At 39.5% G+C, this 19,805-nt stretch overlaps 1 protein-coding gene across 2 annotated transcripts in view; it reads left to right on the forward strand.

The window, feature by feature from the left end:
* The window catches only part of necab2 (N-terminal EF-hand calcium binding protein 2), a 110,774-nt gene that overhangs the window by 4,463 nt on the left and 86,506 nt on the right, over window positions 1-19,805 (forward strand). For both annotated transcript variants that reach the window (XM_051656628.1, XM_051656629.1), the window contains exon 2: window positions 2,516-2,540. In XM_051656628.1, the coding sequence (XP_051512588.1) occupies window positions 2,516-2,540 (25 nt within the window). The remainder of the gene's footprint in view (window positions 1-2,515; window positions 2,541-19,805) is intronic.

The raw sequence follows: 19,805 nt of genomic DNA on the forward strand, positions 1-19,805 counted from the left end.
ATTCTTTAGTTTCCTGTTTCCTGTTAATTTTGTAGTCCTTTGTAGTTTCTTTTTATGATTGGTTTCCCCAGGTGTTCCTCGTTTCCTTGTTTGCCCATTTGTATTTAAGCCCTTGTTTCCCCTGGTTTCTTTGTCAGTCTTTACATGTGTTGTCATGTTCTGTGCTTGGTTTCCCATGTTTTGTTTTTTTATATTCTGAGTTTCTTTGTTTATCCTTTTGTTAATAAAGCTGTGTTTAGATCCTCATTCCTCACCTGCCTCGTCACACTAGCAGAGAGTTTTGCACCAGCGATCACTGCTTTCCTTGACATTTTACAAAAACATAATTCTAAGGTCATTTGCATGATTGCCAATGTTAATTTTAGACATGTTTATTTTAATTTTTAGTGTAGCTTACCATATTCCAATAAATATTCATTTTGAATATCTGTTTATGTTCCCCTTTTCTTGTCATACAGAGATCTATCTTTTTAAAAGGAAAAACTGGGTCACCTACATTAAATGACTTCATGTTGTCAGACCTTACAAATGGTATTTTACAAAAATCTCATACCTTCAGCATGTCTGTCTGTCCGAATAGAAATTCTTCTTTATGGTAATGGCAATTCCTACAGTGAATATAAGAAAAATGTGAATGATTATTGTAAAACTGGTCTTACTCTTAAAAAAATCCTTATCTAGCAATAACAAGAAACTGAAAAGGCAATGGAAAATCATTGGTTAAAAAGTTTAAAAAGCCCTGTTTTGTGATGCTTTTGGCATTTTCTACAGTTACAGTGAACCAGTTCTGTGATGTCACAGCAAAATTAATCGATTAATCCTGCAAACACTTTCGCTTTCAGATATAAAATAGCTGCTAACATTAAATACCAACAGCATCTCTCGAGTGCTTTGTAAACTAAATTATAGATTGGTAATGTCACAGTTCCCATATTCTCCCCTTTTGGCTGTAGAAAAATATTAGCCCACTTGAAAAATTATGAAAGAGAATTCTTTGTCCCCTTCTGCAGCTGTTTCAGTGGTTGTCCTGATGTCCATTCATCCATTCTGTGTGGCTTTTGAGTTTGTTCTGTGATGGTGAAGTGTCCTGACAGCTGGAATGCTGTTAGTTGTAAGAACTGAATGAAGCAGCTGGCTCCTTCAAATGAGAACTTGTTTAGACTGTAAGCAGAAGGTGATCACTCTTTTGAAGCAGATCAAATTGTGCATTGTCAAAATGCGTTTTGATCATCAGATGTTCAGAACACACTCACACGTGTTGTTCAACAGAAATGAACGTGTTGTTAAATGATTCTTTCATTTTACTTTAAATTACCTTCAAAAACGTATGAGGTAATTAGAAATTGTGTATAAAATGATCACATTATATAAAATCCATTAACATCAGTAGCCTAAAAATGTTTTTATTTTAAATGGAGCTGGTCATAGGTCCTGCCCTGTTAAGATCACAATGACCAGATAAATACTACTTGTTTTATCTTGCTAGTCCTTCTATTATCAGACACGTTCACTCCTGGAATAAATTAATCTCACTGTGAATGTCATTGTAGAAATGTGCTACCCACGCCACATAACGATCAGTATGACTGCCATATCAGCCAGTGCAACATAAACAAAAAAGTGCACCTTTAATATGGACACCCACAAAGAATCCACAGTTCACTTTCACAGTATTTATTTATTTAGTCATTATTTCAGAAAATGTTAAAGGGTGCAGACTGTTGACTGCTGTAAAATTACAATACAGTGCGTAACGCTTCCCAGCGCATTTTATTGACTGTGCAGTAAGGGTTTTCCTCCTTTAGCAGAGTCTTAAATGGTCCATTTCAGATCTGACTGGACAGTGTAATCAAGTTGATCTTACAGATTTAAACATTTCACTCAGTCTCTTACAAGCTCAACCAAACTGATTAGCAACATTCAAACTGGCTTAATTTTGTGAAGAAGAAAACAAAAAGAAACTTTAAAGGATATCGGTGTCATTTGTGCTGGTGGTCACTCTAAAAGCAACATTAGGATTAATCAGTACTCAATGATATAGGTTGAGATATCATGCAATTGCAATGCAATCAGCCTATCTAAAGTGCCACCCCCTCCTTTAATAGATTTTCTGAGTGGGTTGAGTGACAGAGTTGACATTGAACCCTACTGAAAAAAACTTTTTAAATACTTTTATCCTTCTTGTCAGGTTCATACTTTGCCACCTTACTGCAGGGAATGAAAAGTCATTTAAGATTGTTCTTTTGCATGGTCTAAGCACTGTTTAAAGTCATTTGTATTCTAATACAACGTTTCAGTTAGTTGTTTAATAATCATTTTAAGTTAGTATTGAACAATACTAGCTTGCTCACTCCAAAAATGTAGTGGAGGAGCTGTTTATTATCCTCTTGATTTGTTCGACCCAAACTCATTGTCTGTTAATTATAATGCTTATGTGGTGAGGTGAACTTTTAATGAGAATGTAATTTAATGATTTGTATTAATGAATTGCATTTGTGTGTGTGTTTCATTTCAGATTTTCCGGAGAGCAGATAAGGATGGTGAGTGTAAACTGCTTCATAGTATGTCAAAAATTATATAATGTATGTGATTTTCTGGTTCTGTTGTGTGCATTAAAGTCAAAATAAAACGTCAAATTTGCCTTCCTATTGTGCACAATTTATCGGTGCACTTTATTCTAAAGGAAAAATGCTAGTCTTTGTAATCTTTTATCAATAATAATTTACAATAGAACTTGTTTCACCTCAAGCAAATTTCCATTCTGGCTGACATCAAGCCCTCATATTCATATTCCTCATAGTTATAAAGATAACTGCACTGGTCCATTCTGGTGTTGAACACTCACTTTTCATGATCCAATTGATATCCAATGAATAAAATCTAGTCCCACGCTAAGGATATTCAAAAAACATTCACATGATAATATTTTTCATTACGAAAGTAAAATGGGTTGCCACTTATACACACTGCAGATAAATTCGGTTGTCAGTTCACCTTTTAGTGCTTAATCCTGTTCTGTACACACACAGTTCAATAAAATACGGCAGTGAAAACTGCTTTCTACAACCGACTTCTTCCGCTAAAGTGTTGTTATCACTTGTCTATCATCGCAACTGCGGGAGTCAGTCCTGTATTCTGTACACACGTGGAATGGAAATCTAGGGGATTCACTCCTACGTTTAAATGCGGTTGTCACTCCCAAAACTCTGTAGTGTGTATGTGGCCACTGAATTCATGTTTGATACCCTTATCATTTTTAACTGATTATTTACCAGAATGAGGATAGAAAAGAAATAACAAGGAAATACAATGCTTTTTATATAATTCACCTTTTGAGGCTTGTGAAGTTTAGTTCTTATATTCCCAGATGCCTGAACTGTAACATGACTTTACAGTACTGTAAAGTTGCTATGGTAAGAAACCATCTATTAAAAATGTTCTATTGATAAGAACATTCTAGATCAAGGAAAATGTATTTCTTGATTGCATTGTAAGGTGTTTTGAATATAAGTGTCTGCCAAATGCATAAATGTAAAGTGCGGCAACAAATGACAAATGTATTTGCTAACTGATTTTAGATTAGCTTTATCGTGAAAATTTGCCTCTTCATCCATATTCGTATTCTGTGTGTCTGTAGGACAATTATAATTATGAAGAAAGGCTCCGTTAAATATTTTGAAATGCTAAATTCTCCATGCATAAGGTACATGGTTTTCTACACTTTTTTTCTTCATTTGTTTCCTTTTTGAAAATATATATTCCACATTTTGAAACCAGCCTTGCACCTGGGCTTAAAAGAGAGGTGATTCAAATTGATGAGAAAAGAAACCTGCAACAAACCATCTTGTTAAAAGGAATAGTTGCTAGTTGATGTGTGGTGCTAGTGCAATTTGTGTTATTTTTAAACCACTCCCATGGGAGCAGCTGGGTGACAGTTTTAATGAGAGAGAGAGCGAGAGTGAGAGGCAGAGAAAGAAAAGACACAAGACCAAAAGGGAGATGGGTACTATGTTTCGCAACACTTTGGATTTCAATCACAAAACTATAACAAGCACAACATTTTAATTTGCCTCCAGCTTTAGAGCGGAGCTGAAGTTAAACAATTTATCATTTTTCACATAGAGCTGCATGCATTTAAGGAATAGTTCACTCGAAAATTTTAATTCTTTCATAATTTAAAGTTGTTCTGAACCCAAACAAAAAATTAGATGTAATAGAGACCCCCCCCACCCCGACCCCGAGTCTTTGTAATACAATGGCAGTGGACACTGCCCCCCTTTAAAGCTTACAGTACAAAAGGAATCTGTAAGCGCTTTCTGTGCACTTTGAAAATTGCTCTGTTTGCTTTGAGCTACCCACTTAAACCCATCCTACTTACGTTACTCGACCAGTGGCGTGAGTTAGTTCCGCCCACCATCTCTTTGTTTGACCATTGGCAGATGGTGGGCATTTTCAGAAAACTGTTTTGAAAACAAAGTTTATTTTTGAAATTCTGTTTGGTGGAGCTAGTGGCACAGAAATTACATACTTCAGCTTTAAAGGATAGTTCACCCAAAAATGAACATTCTCATTATTTACTCACCCTCATGCCATCCCAGATGTGCATAACACTTTCTTCTGCTGAACACAAAAGATTTTCTGAATACCTTAGCTCTGTAGTTCCATACAATGAATGAATGGTGATCTAAACTTTGAAGTTTTTAAAAAAACAAAAAACAAAGCATAAGTAATTTTAATTAATCCATGTCTTCTGAAGTTAACTTATTGGCTTTGGGTGAGAACAGACTAAAATGTAACTCCTTTTTCACTGCACATCTTGCCATTGCAGCCGGTAGGCACGATCATGATTTCAAACTTTATTATACTTCCTAGTGCTTGATGAATATGCAGAGTGCTAGATGGTGCTATAGGAATTGCAATCATGCTTGAAATGATGATCACAAAAGGAGACAGCAGATGTCAAGATCTATAATGAAAGTTAGATTTTGGTTTGTTCTCACCCACACCTGTCAGGTCGCTTCAAAAGATGGTTTACTTATGCTGCCTTTATGTACTTTTTGGAGCTTCAAAGTTTTGGTCACCATTCACCTGCATTTTATGAACCTACAGAGCTGAGAAATTCTTCTAAAAATCTTCTTTCGTGTTCTGCAGAAAAAAAAGAAAGTCATACATATCTGGGAAGTACAGTGGCCGTGAGGTGCAAAACAAAACACAACACCAAATCCTGAAACACGACGACAAGTCAGTCTAATTGGAAAGGGTAGGTACCACAGATTCTGACTGTAACGATGCTGGCAAAGACAATGATGAAGAGACGAACCCAAGTTCAGTTTATTTTTCAAACGTGGAATCCCAAAACCCATACTACAAACATGAACTTGACATGACTAGACTATGAACTTGGCTAGAACAAAAAGTTACATTCACAATACCTGACACCAGGTCCTTGAGACGTGGCCTGTCGAGACAGGGCATGGGGCGTGGCCTGGCGAGACAGGACGTGGGAACCGGGCAAAGCCAATGGAAAGTGGGGACCTGAGAGACTCGAGGGGCGGAGCCGATGGGGATGAGGACCAAGGCGGAGCCGCAGGGATGGAGATCCCCAGTGGAGCGGAGGTGGGCCTGGACCGTGGAGCAGAGGCTTGCTTGTGACATGGCCTGGAGCACACTGAGGATCCAGGGCAGAAGGTGGCACAAGCTCAGTGGCCTTGAAGTGGAACTCGGGCTTGGCGGCCATGACGTGGAGCAAGTTGTGGAAGGCGGAGCCATGGGAGGCTCAAGGGACAAAGCCGGGGCAGGCGGAGCCGTGGCAGTCGTGGGCGTTGGCTTGATGGCCGTGGCAGGTGTGGGCACTGGCTCGTTAATTGACTCCCCTATGGTGAATGGTGAACCACCCATCAGTAGGGCAAGGTCGATATACCGAGCAAGGCCGTTGGCACACCGACTGCCAGGCATCAAAGTTGAAATCGGCTATTTCAGCCCAAAACGGAAACAGTCTTTGAGGGCCACCTCATTAAAATCCGCCCTGCAGGCCAGAGCGCAGAATTCCTTCACATAATCGTCCAGGGGACAACTCCCCTGGCGTAGACGAAGGAGCTGAACTACTGGGTTCATCTTGTGTAGGTTAGGTATTCTGTAACAATGCTGGCAAAGACAATGATGAAGATGATGACGACGAAGTGATGAACCCAAGTGCAGTTTGTTTTTCAAACGTGGAATCCCAAAACCTGACTACAAATGTGAACAAGACTAGACTAGACTAGACTAGACTAGACTAGACTAGACTAGACACTTGGCATGAACTTGACTTGGCTTAAACAAAACAATAAAGTTACATTCACAATACCATTCACAATGGCAAACATGAGGGCTTAAATACAAGGACATGGGTAACAGGTAAACAAGACAACCAATCACAAGACTAAACTATAAACAAGATAACAAAACTAAATGAACTTTAACCAATGAAAAGACAAGACTAATAACAAAGTAATCAAACAATGAACCAATGAAAACAAGACACATGAACAGGGGAAACACATGACAAGATCACATGAGGGAACAGGAAATCACATGACAGGAACAGGAACTAAACTTGAAAATAAAAGACATGAAAACAAGAACAAAACACATAAACATGACACTGACCTGGCTGTGTGCATGATACCTAGCCCTTTCTTCATGATTGGTTCACCGATTATTTCAAAATCCGGAAACATTTGAAGTGGTTTATCACTCAGTAAAACAGTAACAGGGCACACACAGAGCGTGCAGGATAAAGTTAGTTTTAGGTACAATATTCACCAGTGAAGACAGTACGTAAGGGACGGTCTAAAAGTCCACAAACTGTGTAAAACTTTGGTGGCGTCCAGGTGTTCATTTAATTGACTTGCAGGTTCTCATTTAAACACTGTTTTTAAAATAAACATTCCAAATTATAAAGATTCCGGTTGCTGCCAATGAATAGGTTGACTTAAGTCCAATTATATGGATACAGTGTTTAATTATTTTTTAAAAACATCACTAAAATTCTTCACGATGTTACTTCTGCATTCCAGAGGTTGTAGTAGGCTGCCAGTAGTGTGAATGACTAACTAACTAAAAATTATTTTAAAATATTTGAATACTATATTTGCTTAATTGCACATACTGGGAAAATCTCTCCTAAAGTAAGTCAGCCTATCCATTAGCAGCCTACTACAACCTTTAGAATCTGACAATATTATCTTGGTGAATTTTCAGTGATTTTTTTTTTTTTTTCTAAAATAATTGAGCACTGTGCAAATATTATTGGACATGCTGGTAAAACTTAATTTGTAGCAAGTCAGCCATCACACTGGCAGCCTACTGCAACCTTTTGAATGTGAAAATACTTTTTTAATAACAGTGAATTGAATTAATGCTTCGACACCTTGTGTACTTTTTAGCGCATTTTGTGAACTTTTTAGATGGTCCCTTACACACCGCAGGAGAATATCGTACCTTAAACTAACTTTATTCCGATCGATCTTTTTGCTCTCTGTGTTATAAAGTGTCCCGTTATTGTTTTACTGAGTGAGAATCCACTCCAAATTATTCAGTTTTACAGTCAGTAATCTTTTGGATGCATTGATTTTTTTTTAAATGATCAGTGAACCAATCTTGAAGAAAGGGCTAGGTATCATCCACACAGCCAATCAGGTGAGAGGCTATGGTGCCTACCCTTTCCGTTTCGACTGACTTGTTGTTGTGTTTTCTGAATTGTTGTTTTGTTTAGCACTTCACGGTAGGGTAGGAATAGCATGAGGTTGAGTAAATAATGTGAGAATTTTCATTTTTGAGTGAACTATCCCTTTAAATACATGGCCAATGGATGCATATCTCTCCAAGAATAAACCATCATACTGAGTGTCATGCCATCCTGCTGTACAGCTCTCACTGCAGGAGTGATTGGTTACATCATGCATTTGAAGGAGGCAGGGAGAATCATTAGTGTCTGTTCTATAGAGGAAATGACATGCTCTATTGGCCTAAGAGCTTTTATGTAAGCTTAGTCTGGCAGGCTCTGCCTCTTGCTTTTTCATTACCTGGTCTGTGACTTTAAATCTGCCAAGGCTGTTGACATGAGAGCAGACTGGCAGAGACCTCAGTGACCCATCACCCTATCCACATCTGCAGTTCGCCTTCCTAAATATATCACTTCTTTTAAGGGAAAGAGAGAGAGGTGCAGGTATCTGTAATGAAAATTTAACTGGCTTCTTTGAGCTGTTTTCAATTCTGCGCACAGTTTCACTGCGCAGCGTTTCACACATCCAGAAGATCTCGCAGGAGCAAGGAGAGCATTATTCTTGTGTGCTGGCTTAAGAGAAGAGCAGAAAATCTGAGAGATAAAGAGAGAGACCAGCTACTAAATACCTCAAATGAAACTCTTGGTCAAATCCAGTAATTATTTCATCCTCAAAAGTGCTCATTGCATCAGACCAGTACCTTGTAACTATTAATTTATTTCCAGGTGAACTGATCAAAAACCACGTGTGCCCTTCTCTCCGAAGTTGCATGAACTCAGCCAATCAGATCAGAGCTTGCCATGATTGAGAAAGTGCTTTCCAGTTTTGTGTGCAATATGCATCAGACAGTTAGTAAACTGAATGTGTGTGGTCTGTGGTTGTGCCTTTTTAGACTGATACTGTGTGTACAGTAACACACTGTCATGCTTTGAGTTTATTGGAACAACTAATTTCTGTTTTTGGACTTGCAAATGGAAACACAAGCATCTCTCCTCACTTGTTCTCTGTCTCCATCGCTGCTCTAAATTTAAGGGTTCTCATTGCCAGTAAATGCGTGTTTACGAGTGAGTTCACTGACTATAAACATGCTGACAGCAACCTCCCTCACAGCATGGAAGCATCAAGTCTCCCCTGCTCTAGATCTTATGAATCATTAAAGCTGTGCACAAAAAATGGCATGGTGGGTAAACAGTGTCTCAGGTTAGTTCTCAGTCATAAATGTTTTTTGAGGTAATACTCTTGGTAGTATTCCTGTACCTTTATATTAGCCAGTGTTCTGTGCTGTTATAAAGATGCAGTGGTCCTGAGTTTAGAGGTTTCACTGCTGTGTTTGGTTAGTGTGGATTGTTGTTTTGTTTTTTACTTCAGATAATGGTTGTTTTGTGCTCTTTCAGTGTTACATAGCGGATCTTTTTGACACCACATATGCCTGTATCCTCCAGGGGCCAACTCTAAAGTTATTTCCACCAAGAACAGCAACACATGTTGTCTCTTTTTGGATCAATAGATGCGCATTTCTTGATTCTCTTTGATATTTCATCATGCTTGTTTTTATACATGAGGGGCAGCCTCGCCCCTATGCAAAACAAGTAAAATGTGTGAGCCATTTTGTCTGCTCAAATTCTGCTACACTTTATTCAGCTACATTTCTTCAGTTTATTCAGGAATATGTCACTTTGCTCCATGTGAGGGAAAAGAGACTGAAAATGATGCCTATATTACATGTACCTTTGTGATTTGCCTGATATCAAGGCTGGCAACATCACTGTCATTTTAGAATGTCGAGATCAAAGGAATTAAAAGTGAAAATTCTGTCATTATGTACTCACCTACATGTTGTTCCTAACCAGTATGCTATTGTTTTGTCTTGCCATATGACAGTTCAGTGACAATCAGGGGCTGTCAAGCTTCTGACAGGACATCATAACAGTAATCCATTTAAGCTGTATCTAAGTCTTAATCTTGTAGCTTTTTCTGAGGAACAGGCTGAAATGTAATCTATGAGACTTTTACCAATAGCTGCAATTTGTGGCATGATGGATTATCTGCAAAAACAGTTATTTACTGATAATTTTCAACTCCATTAAAGCTCACATCCAGCCTGCATCCACAAACACCTGGAAGAGCAAGATTATCAGTAAATAATAACTTAAATGTCAGTCTGTTCTGCACAAAAACCTGTCGTATGACTTCAAAAGAGTTATATCCAAAAGAGGAAAATGGATCACAAGTCGTAGCGACTACTTTTATGATATTTTGATGGTGTTCTATTTTTGTCCTTTTTGGAGCTTGACAACCGTGGTCACCATTAACCGTTGTTGTATGGCAAAAGCTGTATAAAGATCTTAAAAATGTTCTCCTTACACGTTCCACTGAAAATAAAACTGCATATGGATTTGGAACAACATAGGGGTGAGTAATTTTTATTTTTGCATGAACTCTTCCTTTTAAATGTAAATTTTTGCTAGGCCTATATGTGTTTCAATGTAATAAATGATGTTAATTTAACTATAAAGTTCACTGGCTATTCCTGGTTTTCAGACCATTGAACATACGCAGAAACACACATTCATGCTGTTGGCCAGTGAAGCATGAACATGCAGTACGAGTGTTCTCAGTACTCCCTGTGCTCTGCCCTACAGTGGACAGAAATAGGCTATATATTATTTATCCACCTCTGTGATGGCAGTTTTGACACTCTGCTAAAACAAGAAATGGTTACCTGTGGGTATTCAAACTTTGACAGAGAAGAATATTTAAATCTCAGAGCAAGTCACAACAGAAAACACACTGAAAACATGTGTATATGCCTATATCTGTTTTCTGTGTTGTTTCGTGTTCATATGGATGATAATGTTCACAGGAGATCAAAATCATCTTCTCTTAATGCATCACTTCCATTAACCCCAACACAGAAGCATGCAGGCATAAATACATACAAGTACAGGTTTGTGTTGCCATGGCAAATTGCTGTCAAGCATTAGTCCATGCTGCACTGTGAATACCTGTCCACACCAGAACCTTCTTGGATGTAATTACGGCTCTTGATGCTCCAGCGATTTTTGACTCATAATGTCATAGACAATTATTGTCACTCTAACGCTGAAAAACAGAGAATTGTTTTTTATAGATTTTCCCTGTTTAGATGTGTGATGTACATTGAGGGAGCATTGGTTGTAATTGCTTATGCATCCCTTTTACGCAGCCTGATCTCATGAACATTACCTGATCGTGGCAACATTTTTGCAAATCAAAATTACGTGCTTCATTACACATTTGGCTGCAGTTTCCTAGTGAAATATCCAGCGGGGGGCACCAAAAGCAAGTGAAATGGTGTCGTAATCAGACAAGATTTTAAAGGGGAATATTAGATGGAGGTTTTAATGAGTAAAATGTACCTAACTAACCACAAAACTTTAATCTAAATGTAAGCAATATTTTTTTTAAAGCAAATAACAGGATAACAAAACAGGCATCCTTACCCTTAAACAATGCCTAAACCTAACCGATAGTGTCATAAACACAATCGTAAAGCAAACAGAACTGACATCCTTACTCGAAAATCTAAACTTAACCGATAGTGTGGAAAAAGAAAATGCAACATCAAAAGCAAATTTTCTGAAGCAACCATGTCATTTCTTGCCACTTCTTTGACACTTTCGTCTCACGTGTCAGCTTCCTTGTTTGGCTGGGCTCAGACCACAGTCTTCAAAGTCTAAAGTCCAACACACTACCTCAGATTTGTGTGAAAGTGAATAAAACCCACAGTTGTTGTTGCACCTCTAGTGTTAATTTCACAAGGAAACTGTGGCAAAATGTAGAATGCAGCATGTAAAAGTCAGTTTGCAAAAATGTAGTTATACTGTAGTAATGTTCATTCTATGAGATTTTACCAATAGCTGTAATTTGTGGCAAGACGGAATATCTGTAAAAACATGCCACCTTACTAAACAATGCTTCCAACACAAAAGAAAATACTTTCTTTGTATACACAGTTAGTTTGGCAAATGTTGGAGTTTTGCTGCTTTTAGTCCATGTCTATAAGCTTTGAGAAGACATAAATGCTAATTTACTCCTAAAAGTTGACAATATTAACTTTTAGCAGATATACGCATTTACAGTTGACAGTATTTTCTCTTTAAAAAATTTTTTGGCTCATCTTGAACTCACGGGCATATCTAAACTTTATGTCACTGTATAAGATATTCTATAAATTGAGACAATCCATCCCCTAATACCTCCTACTTCTGACTAGCAATAGCAAGAAGCAAAACATGGTTCACAGCTGTGGCCTAATTGAAAGGCTATTTGAAAAATGCCCTCCCTCACCTTACTGTTTCAACAGGAAATATGTCAACTCAGGAAAGAAAACTGGGTCACGTCTAGAAGGTAACCGCCTGGTTACCTAAAGTCTCGCGAAGGTCACATGCTACGTTCAAACTGTGTTTATTTTGTTTTTTTGGAGTCTAACAGAAACCCATACCTACCCCTAAACCTAACCTTAACCCTACCACTAGGGGCTCTATTTTCATGAGCCCGCAAAGTGCAGTGCTATGCGCAATGACTGTGCGCAATGTCTTATCCACTTTTTGTGAAAGCGCTAATTCTAAACACAATTTTCGTGCCAGGACAAAGCACAAGTGGGTGCGTGTGGGAGTATTTGCGCTATTGTGGGTGTATGCGTGTAAACCGAATGCCAAGATGGCGCCACAAATGGCAGCCTCGGTGTGGAGCTCTCCAATTCTTTTTTTGTTTTTGTTTGTTTGTACTGTGTTAGTCATTTTTTTTTCAATCAGTTTTACTAGGGACGAACTGCTGAACATTCGGCAGCACATACCAGACAATCTTTTCCCGGTTTTGGACTCTTCGGACGTTTTGCTGGACATTTTAGTCAGAGGCGCAATGAGACGCAGGCGAGGGAAGCGACCAGCGCGACTTTCGAACAGCACTGCAGAGTATTCATCTAGTGAATCTCTGCTCTCTCCCTTACAAAATGGATGAACTACATTTCCTCACCCGTACAAACAAGGACTTTTCAAACTCTTCTGCCTTGTGCTTCACAGAAACCTGGCTGAGTGAAGCCATTCTGGACAGTGCATTACATCTGCCAGGCTTTCAGCTGTTCAGAGCGGATCGCAATGCGGAGTTAACGGGGAAAACAAGAGCTGGTGTAACATGCTTTTACATCAATGAAAGATGGTGTTTCATCCACTAGTCTAAAATCCTGTGCTGACCAGTTGGCCCCCATCTTCACATAGACCTTCAACAGATCACTGGAGCAGTGTGAAGTTCCCTGCTGCTTCAAATGCTCCACCATCATTCCTGTCTCAAAGAAACCCAAAATCACAGGAGTTAATGACTACAGACCTGTCACTCTGACGTCTGTGGTCATGAAATCATTTGAGAGACTGGTGTTGACCCACCTGAAGGACATCACTGGACCCTTTCTAGATCCTCTTCAATTTGCTTATTGAGCAAACAGGTCTGTGGATGATGCAGTCAACATGGGATTGCATCATATCCTACAACATCTGGACAGACCAGGGACATATGCAAGGATCCTTTTTGTGGACTTTAGTTCGGCTTTCAACACCATCATCCCAGCTATTCTCTGGACTAAATTACATCAACTCTTTGTTCCCACGTCTATCTGTCAGTGGATCACCAGCTTTCTGACAGACAGTCAGCAGCTAGTGAGACTGGGGGAATTCACTTCCAACACCTGTATGATCAGCACTGGTGCCCCCCAGGGATGCGTGCTCTCCCCACTACTCTTCTCCCTCTACACCAGTGACTGCACCGCCGAGGACCCCTCTGTCAAACTCCTGAAGTTTGCAGATGACACTACTGTCATCGGCCTCATCCAAGATGATGATAAGTCTGCATAAAAAAGGGAGGTTGAATGGCTGACTCACTGGTGCAATCAAAACAACCTGGAGCTGAACACACTCAAAACAGTGGAGATGATAGTATACTTTAGGAGGAACACCCCAGTATCGACCCCACTCTCCATTCTGAACAGCACTGTGGCAGCAGTACAGGTACAGTTCTACTCAGCAGCCATTGAGTCTGTCCTCTGCACTTCTGTAACTGTCTGGTTTGGTTCAGCTATGAAATCTGACATCAGAAGACTACAAAGGACAGTTCTGTACTCTTTCAGTGTGAGGAAAAGGGCTGGAAAAGTCATTTTGGACCCCACTCACCCAGCCCACTACCTTTTTGAACTGTTGCTTTCTAGACAGCGCTTCAGAGCTCTGAGCACCAGAACCTTCAGGCACAGGAACAGTTTTTTCCCTCAGGCTATCCATCTCATGAACAGTCAAAACTGCTCCATTGAGCAATAATTATGAGCAATACACAGCTTAGTCTATTTATATTTATCCAACATACCATACCTCTTCTGCCATATATTCCCTTGCATCTATATAACAGAATGGATTGGTATTTGTGTATATATATATTTATTTATTTTTTCTTTTTTTTTCTCATCGTGTATTTTTATATATAAATTTACTTATATTTTCTATTCACTTTTTATTTTTATTCTATTTTTTTATATATTATTATCTCTGTCTTGTTGTATTGTTTGTGCACTGGAAGCTTCTGTCACCAAGACAAATTCCTTGTATGTGTAAGCATACTTGGCAACAAAGCAAATTCTGATTCTGATTCTGAACTGTGGGTGTATTGTATGGTAATGAATTGGCGCAAAGTGCAATTTTCTATTTTCCTGAGAAATAGGTCGTTGTGCTAAGACCTTTGAAAACCACATCTAAACTTAGCGCAATGTTTAAACTCAGCTCCTGCATTTGCAGTTTGGAGATTCCGCCAGTAGGTTGTAATTAAGTTCATAACCAAACTCTGAAAATCTAGTGGAGCATCAAATTACATCCCTGACAATCAGAGTCATAGCCGTCTATGAAGCAAACATTTATGAGATTTGTGTTATCTATAGGTCATGGTTTATTTTTCAATTATAATTATTATTATGTTTAAATTTACAATTGTATATATGGTATATGTAGGCCTAAAGGTACTGAATTTTTCCACCTCTGTCATTTTTAAGTCACTGCAAAACGGGCCGGTGAAAGAAGTTGGAGAGAGTAAAATGTTTGGAATTGGTGGGCTATGATTTTTTGACCACTTTGTTATTTTGATTATATTTTTGTTTTGTTTGAAGTGTAATTTAAATTTAGAAATATGTTTGGTTTATTTTTTTTTTTTGTGTTTTAATAAATTTATTTAATTTTTCAAAATCAAAATTGACTGGTAGAAGTAAAGTGTGTGCAGATACAATCACTGTTAATACTAGCCATGATTGGTGTGTCAGTAGATGAAAATGATTCATTATGCTTACATTCTCTGTAATTTAACGGAGCCTACATACAAATTCTGACGAGAATCACGTTTTCCACGTGTATAAAAGGAGCGTGTCTCTGTCGTAGAAATATGCCCAACAATCAACAAGGTCGCAGTTAATGCACAAAAGAATGTAATTTTCAATTCTTCTAATTCATTGCATACAGTCCATTTATACTACAAATTTCTTATGAATGTGCTGTCTTGGTTTATATCGCTGGTGCTTGAGGGAATGGACTATATAATAGGATGCAGATGATGGAATACTAACTGGAGAAAACCTCAGAATTAAATTGCAGTTAATCCAGCCCATTTGCGCGTTGTGCGTACGATTTCGCCAAACCTACTTGCGCTAGACTTAGCGCATTCTTGCACAAAATTACTAAAATTTCATGGCCATGCCCACTGACTTTGTGCTTATGACTTATTGTATAGCACTACGCTTAACGCTAAACCTTCTAAACACAGCCGGAAAACTGCTCGTCAAGCCATTTCATAGGGACTTTAAACTGTATTCTGGCCCCTGTAACTTTACTAACCACTCTGTAACAGATAACTGGGAAAAAATAATCTGTCAATCGATATAGCATAATAATATGAGTGTAAGCCACAGCCAGGTGTAAACATGGCTAATACTCTTCATAGTGGGCAACAGTACAACTCATTTATGAATGCATTTACAGAGCAATGGGAGAACGCTGGCTCTCAGACTTCCTCAGGATGAACCATGCTTTGATGAAACCTGGCCTGAGATCTGAGACCTGTCCTATTCCCACAATACTAATTAAAGCCTCACTGGGGCTCCTGGAGAGATCTCAGCTTTGAAAAATGGCTATCTGAACAGCAAAACCTACTCTGATGCCAGCCAACTGCTGCCTTAAAAATGGATCTGGAAGATAAATGAAGGTGCTCTTCTGGGCACGCTGTGTCAGTCCAAGCGCTCCTGAGAGGCAGCAAGTTTTAACTAAAGCACAGAGGGGTGTACAAACACCTTATGTGTTTGGGTTATGACAGTTTTTTTTTTTTTTAATGGTTATTTAAAACACATTGTTCAGGATCTCTTTTTGTAAATACTGGCACTCTTATACTTTATTAACAAACCACCTCTCAGTCTGATTTTTAGTGTTGTCAGCTGTTGCTATTGGGATAGTTCTCCCAAAAAATTAAATTTCATTTCAATTAATTAAATTCATCATTTTCTCACCCTTGTGTTTTTCCAAAAATATACAGGTATATGAGTTACCTTTTTTTCTTTGGAACTCAAAAGGGGATGTTAGAATTCAGCAACAAACCTTCTTTACTAAGATCATGCATTTGTAAAGTACAGCCTTAAGTGAAGTGTCATGTTTATTCTGTTGGTTCATGTTTTTCATGTCTTATTTTGAAAATCTAGCTCCTGTTTCATGTCATGTGGTCCCCTGGTCATGTGATTTAATGTTTCCCTCCATGTTCATGTGTCTTGTTTTCATTGGTTTATTGTCTTGGTATCTTATTTAGAGTTCTTAGTGTTCATTGGTTATCTTTGTCATGTGTTCTCCCATGTCCAAGTATTTAACCCTCATGTTTGCCATTGTCCATTGTCAGGTATTGTGTTAATTTAACTTTGTGGGATAGTTCATGTCATGTCATGTCATGTCATGTCATGTCAAGTTCAAGTCAAGTTCATGTTTATGTTTTATTTACGTTTGTAGTTAGGGTTTATTGGATCTCACTTTTGTTAATAAAATTGCACTTGGGTTCTTCACTTCATCGTCATAGTCTCTTGGTTTACCTTGTTGCCAGCCATCGTTACAGAATTCCTGACCGACCAAAATTAACCCAGCAATCCAACTCCTACGCCTACATCCCCTGGATGATTATGTGGAGGACTTCTGTGCTATGGCCTGCCGAGTGGACTTTAATGAGTTCGCCCTCAAAGACATTTTCTGTTTTGGACTGAATGAGCCAATCTCTTCTGTGATGCCAGGCGGTCAGAGTACCCACAGCCTGGCTCAGTATATCAAACTTGCCCTGCAGATTATTGGTTCTACATTCACTGTGGGGGAGGCGGATGCCAAGCCGGAGTCCCACGTCATGGTCAGCGAGCCAGAGTTCCACGTCATGGCCGCCAAGCCAGAGTTCCACGTCATGGCCGCCAAGCCAGAGTTCCTCGTCATGATCGCTGAACTAGTACCATCTTTTGCCCCGGATCCTGAGTTTGCTCCATGCCATGTCACAGCAATGCCTCAGCCTGCTCCATGCCATGTCACAGCCACGCCTGAGCCTGCTCCATGCCATGTCACAGCCACGCCTGAGCCTGCTCCGATGCCATGTCACAGCCACGCCTGAGCCTGCTCCACACCATGTCATAGCCACATCTGAGCCATTGGACCTGGAGATGGTTCCCACCCTTGTACCCACCCTATGGACGCTTCGTCATGATCAGACAAGGGGAACTCCCGATCCTCCGACTTCGCCTAGACCCTCCGAACCCTGGACTCCGCCTTGGTCCTCCGATCCCTCAGTTTCACCTTGGCTCTATGTTCCTTTGGCTCCACCATGGTCCTTCGGCCAATCAGCTTCTCTGGGGTCCCTCGTCCCTCCAGCTCTGCTTTGGTCAGTCGGTCACCTGACTCCGCCTGAGCTCTCCTATCCACAGCTTCGCCTCGTCAATCCGAGCCTGCGGCTTCACCAGGGACCTCCTTCCCTATGGCTCTGCCTTGGTCCTCAGTCCCACCACCTCCGCATCTGTCCTCCGATCCCCCAGCTCCACCTCGGTCCTCTGAGCCTTCGGCGCTACCTTGGTCTTCCTAACCTCCAGTTCCACCATGGTCCTTCGAGCCGTTGGCTACTCTCCGGGCACCCCCACCCCTGCTTCCTATTTTACTTTGTGATTATGTTTTGGGGCGTCGGGAGCCACCGCTAGTGGGGGGGATATGTCATGTTTATTCTGTTGGTTCATGTTTTTCATGTCTTTTGTTTTGAAAATCTAGTTCCTGTTTCATGTCATGTGGTCCCCTGGTTATGTGATTTCATGTTTCCCTCTATGTTCATGTGTCTTGTTTTCATTGGTTTATTGTCTTGTTATCTTGTTTAGAGTTCTTAGTGTTCATTGGTTATCTTTGTCATGTGTTCTTCCATGTCCAAGTATTTAACCCTCATGTTTGCCATTGTCCATTGTCAGGTATTGTGTTAATTTAACATTGTGGGATAGTTCATGTCAAGTCAAGGTCAAGTCAAGTTCATGTTTATGTTTTATTTACATTTGTAGTTAGGGTTTATTGATTCTCACTTTTGTTAATAAAATTGCACTTGGGTTCTTCACTTCATTGTCTCTTCGTTTACCTTGTTGCCAGCCATCATTACATGAAGTCAGCAGGGAGTCTTTTTATAAAAGTATTTGAAAAGGCATTTGATTCATGCTGGACAGTTTAAATCAAACAGCGCTTCCCAGGAGAGTCTGCCTAATTAATAATACTCTAGGCCTCCAGCTAATAGATTTGGGTTTGGGCCCGTTCTTCCATTGTTTGCCTTCCACCCCACGCTCACTCTTTTTTGCACCCCACTCGCGCCTTTGGTAGCAATGCCAGACTAATTAAGTTTGGCTAAAATGTTGACTCATATAAAAAGGTGTCTAATTAGCGGCTTCCACTCTTCCACATGTAAATAGGATGAAAAAGAAATGGTGAATTCTTTAATTCAAAGTATCAAAAGAGGTTAAGCACACACTGTGCTGTCTGGGTTAGTGATAAGCTTATTGCCCAACAGAGGAAGAGGCTTTAGTACTGCACTCTGTGTGCACTGAGAGAGTATTTCCCCGTATTTCTCATTCTACCCAACAGTGCAGTGCCACATCAAAGGAAAGACACTCTTTAATGTAAGAGAACACACCATGGTCACATAGCTCCACTGCGGATAGAGAAGCAGCATTCTAGAATTGTTTTAGGGCATCTTTGTGCTTTCAGAGGATGTCCCAAGGCATTATGGCATTAAGGTCGACTGGATTCAAGGCAGTGGATATTGGTTGATTTTTGATGTTAGTGGGGACTCTGAGGGGATGACCTGGTTGACCTGGCAGCCCACGCTCTCTGCTAAACTTGGCTGCCTGACAGAGAAATAGTTGATGTGGCACACCGGTATTTCTTGGACATCAAGATGTCTTGGGCTTTTGCTATGATGAGCATTAAGAGCAGTCTATCCTGTTCATTTACTAAAAGCCACGGTCATGGAAAACCTGCCAATATCAGGAAATACATTTTTTTTTTTAAATTTCCAGGTCTGGAAAAGTCATGGAAATTTCTATTGTGAATATATACATTTCTAGTTTTGCTCTGCTCTAAAATATTTCACAACCTAGATGTTGTTTTTGTGTAGAGCTTGTTTAGAGTAAAACTTGCTTGCAAGTTGCAAGCCATAGTGATGTGGTTTGTGAGCAAATTGTTCTTTTGGGTTAGTTATTTAAATGAATTGATTGAAACAAAATGGTCTTAAAATTTCATGTCCAATAATCACAAATAAATGGAAATATCATCAAAAAGACATTGACCAAAAAGGTTGGGAAACCTGTAGATATTGTTTTTTGTGTGTGCAATCTCCAAACTATGAAACTGACTATAAAATGATTTTAAAAATCCCTATCCAGTAAGCACTAGAAAAGTTAATTGGTGAAAAGGTCTGGGAAAACTGTCTGTGGAGGATTGA

Source organism: Myxocyprinus asiaticus, chromosome 26, assembly GCF_019703515.2.
Source record: "Myxocyprinus asiaticus isolate MX2 ecotype Aquarium Trade chromosome 26, UBuf_Myxa_2, whole genome shotgun sequence".
NCBI classification, from domain to species: Eukaryota; Metazoa; Chordata; class Actinopteri; order Cypriniformes; family Catostomidae; genus Myxocyprinus; species Myxocyprinus asiaticus.